Source organism: Eumetopias jubatus, unplaced genomic scaffold, assembly GCF_037043125.1.
Source record: "Eumetopias jubatus isolate StellerSeaLion01/CBP00866 unplaced genomic scaffold, mEumJub1_p1.0 scaffold_3, whole genome shotgun sequence".
NCBI lineage: Eukaryota > Metazoa > Chordata > Mammalia > Carnivora > Otariidae > Eumetopias > Eumetopias jubatus.
The window spans coordinates 183,254,933-183,261,090 of NW_028274809.1; the positions used below are offsets into that span (position 1 = coordinate 183,254,933).

General features: G+C 54.0%; 1 protein-coding gene across 1 annotated transcript; it reads left to right on the forward strand.

Moving 5' to 3' along the window:
- Positions 1–522: 522 nt before the first annotated feature.
- Positions 523–4,125, forward strand: ZIC2 (Zic family zinc finger 2). The gene is made up of 3 exons (XM_028112101.1): positions 523–1,594; positions 3,378–3,541; positions 3,772–4,125. The coding sequence occupies exons 1-3, from the start codon at positions 523–525 to the stop codon at positions 4,123–4,125; spliced, it is 1,590 nt and encodes a 529-aa protein (XP_027967902.1).
- The last annotated feature ends 2,033 nt before the right edge of the window (positions 4,126–6,158 follow it).

Consider the following 6,158-nt stretch of genomic DNA (forward strand, 5'->3'; position numbering starts at 1 on the left):
CGGGTCCGGGGTCCGCGAAGCGTGCGAGCGAGTGAGTGTGTGCGTGCGCGCGCGGGTGCGCGCAGGGGTGGGGGCCGCGGCGCTGCGCTCGCCCCCCGTTGGCCCCCCTCTCCACTCCGCTCTCCACACCTCCCTCCCGCTCCCTCCTCCCGCCCGCCCTCCCCTGCCCTGCCCGCCCGCCCCCGCCGCAGCTCCTTTAATACACTTTGGTTCTCCGCCTGGCTTTGGACTCTTCTCCTCCTCCACCTCCTCCTCCTCCTCCTCCCGCGCCTCCTCCGCCGCCGCCTCCTCCTCCTCTTCCTCTCCGCGCCTTCGCTCCGCGCCCGGCCGCCCGAGGCAGATCCAGGCGGCGGCGGAGGCGGTGGGCGCAGGAGCGCGGCTCCCGGGGCTGAAGCCGCCACCACCACCGCCGCCTGCGCTCTGAGCCGGGCGGCCGCTGGACGCACCGCGCGCGGGGCGGGAGTGGGAGCGGAGGAGGCGCGGGGCTCGCCGGGGCCGGCAGGGCGGGTGGGCGCGCTGGCCATGCTACTGGACGCGGGGCCGCAGTTCCCGGCCATCGGGGTGGGCAGCTTCGCGCGCCACCATCACCACTCGGCCGCGGCGGCGGCGGCGGCGGCTGCCGAGATGCAGGACCGCGAACTGAGCCTGGCCGCGGCGCAGAACGGCTTCGTGGACTCGGCGGCCGCGCACATGGGCGCCTTCAAGCTCAACCCAGGCGCGCACGAGCTGTCCCCGGGCCAGAGCTCGGCGTTCACGTCGCAGGGCCCCGGCGCCTACCCTGGCTCTGCCGCGGCTGCCGCTGCAGCCGCCGCGCTTGGGCCCCATGCGGCGCACGTCGGCTCCTACTCCGGGCCGCCTTTCAACTCCACCCGGGACTTCCTGTTCCGCAGCCGGGGCTTCGGGGACTCGGCGCCGGGCAGCGGGCAGCACGGGCTGTTTGGGCCAGGAGCGGGCGGCCTGCACCATGCGCACTCGGACGCGCAGGGCCACCTCCTCTTCCCCGGCCTCCCGGAGCAGCACGGGCCGCACGGCTCGCAGAATGTGCTCAACGGGCAGATGCGCCTGGGGCTGCCCGGCGAGGTGTTCGGGCGCTCGGAGCAGTACCGCCAGGTGGCCAGCCCGCGGACCGACCCCTACTCGGCGGCGCAGCTCCACAACCAGTACGGTCCCATGAATATGAACATGGGTATGAACATGGCAGCGGCCGCGGCCCACCACCACCACCACCACCACCACCCTGGTGCCTTTTTCCGCTACATGCGGCAGCAGTGCATCAAGCAGGAGCTCATCTGCAAGTGGATCGACCCTGAGCAGCTGAGCAACCCCAAGAAGAGCTGCAACAAAACTTTCAGCACCATGCACGAGCTGGTGACCCACGTTTCCGTGGAGCACGTCGGCGGCCCCGAGCAGAGCAACCACGTCTGCTTCTGGGAGGAGTGTCCGCGCGAGGGCAAACCCTTCAAGGCCAAATACAAACTGGTCAACCACATCCGCGTGCACACAGGCGAGAAACCCTTCCCCTGCCCCTTCCCGGGCTGCGGCAAGGTCTTCGCGCGCTCCGAGAACCTCAAGATCCACAAAAGGACCCACACAGGTAACTGAGGGCCGGGACGGGATGGGGCGCGGGGGAGAGAGAGAGAGGCTGTGGTTGGTTGGCTGGGGGAAACGCGCAGACCGCCAGTTCCTGCTCCGGGATGGGAGGTGTTTTTGTGTGTGCGAGACAGCCAGCGGCTTGTTTTTGTTGGAGAAAGAAAGAATATTATCGGGCTGGATTTTTCCATGTATGGAAATTGGGTTTTAAATGATCGGTATAACATCAAATGTATGTTTTGGGTGATGTAATTGCTTCGTTTGCTCAGCCCCTGTTAATAATTTCCGTTCTAAATAGAACGCACAAAATAAAACTGCTCTGCAACTCGGTGCCCGGGAATCGAGCCTAGAGAGGATTTTGCCAGCTTGTCTGGATGTGCTTTTCTGCTCCGGCTGTGTGTCTGTGTTTGGGTGGCTTGTGTGTTTTCCCACTTATTTTACTCGCGGTCCAAAAGTCCTTCCCGGAACTGTTTTCCCATTAAATGAGTCTGTTGTGAGCCGAAGCTGTAGAGTGTTTCTCGTTTAAAAAAAGAAAAAAGAAGTGTTTTTAAAGCCCATTTCGGGGTAGGTCGCGGGGCTTTACGGTGGGTTGCAGTAGTTTGTGAAAAACCAGAGGGTTTGCGATTCCAAACTTGGACCAACAGCCGGGTCAGAGAAAACCCCGGGGCCGGACGGCCCCGCGGGGCAATCGCGTGAGAGGAGGGAGCTGCAAAAGAACGCGCCTCTCGACTCATAGATTATTCATCTCTGACCAGGTCCCAGCCAAAATCGTGCCAGACGATTTCCTAAAAGAAAGCCAAATGTTTTAGCAACTTCCCCCGTCAATATTTACCCCAAAGTGGGGATGCGCCAGCGGCCTATTGTTCTCTTCCGGGAAGGGAGGGAGCCGAGGTGCGAGACAAGCTTTTAACAAGGTTTAAAATTTGAGAAATTTATTTGCATGAAATGCTTTCGAGTCCTGTGTCTGAGCGGATGTCTTTAAAAAACAATTTAGGTGCTAATGGAATTTAACGTTAAATGGTCCCCTTTCCAAGAGGAACGATGTTTGAGTTCTCACACCTCTAAATGACTCCAAGCATTTGGAATTCTGGCAACAGGATGCAGGGACCGCCAGAAAATTAAACAGGGAGATTTTGAAAGCCTTTGCTGACGTCCGCCACCCCCACTGCCCAGCTTGTGCCTCTGCCATCGCTAGATGCTGTCTTATCTCTAATATTTACCTTTTTCCCCGACTTATTTTTAAATGACTGGAAGTGAGACTAGAATAACGGTTAATTTAATTTGCAGAATTTTGGATGAAAAATACTGGCTCAGTTATGATCCACAGCCCTGTCCCCAAACATAGCAACTCCAAATGTAATTGCCTGTTGGCCCCAGAGACAAACCGACAGCAGCCCAGCAGCCTGCCTGATTTTGATAATGCCCTAAATATTTTGTCATAATAACAGCTTCTCCATGGCGAGACCAGTTTGTTAGAAGCTGCGAATCCAAGGAGTCCTATAGAAAGGTGGGCAGGCCCGGGTACTACCCCAAATTCATTATAAATCTGAGGAAATGGGTGTCAGTCTGGAAGAAAATTAAAATATGAAATAAATGAGCAGGACTGTCAGGTGGGAAGGCAGTTAATTTCATCTTAGTTCTGCCGCAGAGGCGATCCAACCTGGTAAGGGACCCAGGCCCTTCTGGTTCCTCTTTCCTTCTTGCAGCGGCCTTGCTCCTTCCAGAGTGGGTGGGGGCTCCGGGAAGCTCTGGGTGTGGGCAGCAAGCGCCTATGTTTCTATCCACAGGGGAGAAGCCCTTCCAGTGTGAGTTCGAGGGCTGCGACCGGCGCTTCGCCAACAGCAGCGACAGGAAGAAGCACATGCACGTCCACACCTCCGATAAGCCCTATCTGTGCAAGATGTGCGACAAGTCCTACACGCACCCCAGCTCACTGCGGAAACACATGAAGGTACCACCGGGGAGGCCGGGAGGAGTGCGAGGCGGCTGGCCCGCGGCGCGGGTCCGGCCTGGACCACCCTTGCCAGTCTGGGAAGGCCAGGGTTCCCCGGGGCCCGGATGGCGCGGAAGTAGCGAGGGGAAGGGCATTTCTGGGGGTGCTCCCCCCGGGAGCGCGGCCCCACAGCAGCTGCACTCACACCCAGTCCCCTTTGGTCTCCCCTCCCGGCTTTTCTCTTGCAGGTCCATGAGTCCTCCCCGCAGGGCTCTGAGTCCTCCCCGGCCGCCAGCTCGGGCTACGAGTCGTCCACGCCCCCGGGGCTGGTGTCCCCCAGCGCCGAGCCCCAGAGCAGCTCTAACCTCTCCCCGGCAGCGGCCGCGGCGGCGGCGGCGGCGGCGGCGGCGGCGGCGGCCGTGTCCGCGGTGCACCGGAGCGGAGGCTCGGGCGGCGGCGGCGCGGGCGGCGGCTCCGGCGGAGGCAGCGGCGGGGGCGGCGGCGGGGCGGGCGGCGGGGGCGGCGGCAGCTCTGGCGGGGGCAGCGGGACAGCCGGGGGCCACAGCGGCCTCTCCTCCAACTTCAATGAATGGTACGTGTGAGAGGCCGGGGCCTCTCTCCCTCTCCCAGTCCCCATCCTGGCGCAGCCCCCCGGGTGGCCAGCGCCGAGGGCACCCTGTGATGTGTTGTTAAAATTATGAATCTGATTTTTATGATGATGAAAATGATTTTACCAGAAGGATTTTTAAAAGTTTTTTTTTTTTTTTTTTTAAATAATCTAGGCATGAAAAGCAAAAATATCCCTCCCGGAGTCTCAGACGCTGAAAACATAAAATAAGAAATAAAAAATTAAAAAAATACAAAACCCGTAAAAATATTGAACCAAACCCCCATCCTTAATCACCCCCCCATGCCCTCTTTCCTTCTCTCCCAGTTCCCAGTCTTCTGACAAACTGTACATAGCGAACTCCTTCCTTCTCCAAGGTGGTTTTAATGGCTTCTTGGTGTATAGAAGTTTGTCCATTTGTAACTCTCCGGATTGCGTTCCTTCCTGCCTTTCTTCCCTTCCCTTTCCCAAGTGATGGGCTTTTTCTTTTTCTCTTTTTAGTTTACCCGGTTTCTTTTTTAAGTAATGTGGAAGAAAATGGTTTATTTTGTATTGTGGTATTGAATATTGTGTTCCTTTTTATGAGGCAACTTGATTGTAAACTTCATGCAACTATAGACTGGAAAAAAACCGAGCCGTGCCAAAGTCTCCCTTCTGTTTCTTCAACACATTGATCCACAGCACACACACACACACCACCACCACCAACGCTTGTGAATGTATTTTTCTGTTAGCTGGGTTTACATGTGATGTTTTAGTGCTTTTGCAAGTTCAATTTGTTAGTTCCTGTATGAGAGATTGTGGGGGAAAATAAACGTCGTGCCGTTAGCTTTTCCGTAATAACACCCTTCCTTCTGTAAATACCCGTTACCATATTTATCCATTTGTAATTAAATTATGGTATTAACTTGCTACAGAGGAAACAATATTTATAAAGAATGTTTCTTAACTATAAATATGTACAATTGTGGGCATAAACTGTTTCAGATTTTTTATTTGAAGGTTTTAAGTGGTTTGATCATTTCTTGTGATATGTTTTGAGAGTAATGCATACAGAAATATAATAAAATGTGTTGAAACTGCATGAACATACTATTTTTTTTCTAGCAAAGTTATTAAAGAAAATGGGAAGGGGGCAGCTGAGGGTTGATGTGGGTATGCCTCAGCTGCCTAAATGAATGGGAGGTACCACCTTGCATTCTGGGGAGGAAGGTGTATGTATGCATAGAAACCAGGCCAAACTGCCCCTTTGGCAGAAAGTCTCAAAATTATTTTCTCTGTCCTTTGTTTGTAGCTGGGAGTGAATTAAATTTTTGGAAAGGCCCTGTGAGGAATGGCGGCAGGAACCTTCAGAGTTTCTAATGGCTCCATTATCTGAGGGAATGCCTTTCTTTAAGCTATTTGGACTGGATTTAAGAGCACTAAACATTTCCTTATTCTTTGTTTTCCCTCTTCCCTGCCCCCTTTCCTTTCCCTCCCTCTGAAAAGCTGAGGTATAGTTATTTTTAATTGCACGTTTAAAACTGAGCTGAGTACTTTGTTTTTGAACTTGGCCCAGTGATTATAGTTTAAGGACCCTTTTCTACCAAAACTTTTTTCTTGAAATTTTAGAGAGCTTGCTCAAGAAATTTTGCTTATCTGCACAACTGCTGTGCACCAATAACTAGGATGTTCAAGAGAAGAAGGTGATAGAGTACATTTGAATTTAAGAAAGCAACAAACCGTTGGCCCAAGACAAAAGAGAATCCCTTCAAGAATTCAGTAAAATAGAATAAGAAAAAGATTAAAATGGTCAGGTGGAAGTGAGGCAGAGTACCAACCACCAGTTTGTCTAGAAGTTTTGCAGCTTTACTCCTTTCCCCTGCAAGAATTTATCGGATTTCAAACAAGATGCTCTAGAGAAGAAGGTAAAAATAGTTTTAATAATCAAAGGGTAGGAATGGGGGAAATTATTTTTAAATCCCTGAGACATCAAAACATCTCCATCTCTTCCTGAGTATCCTCGGAGAGTCCCTGACAGTCCCTGAG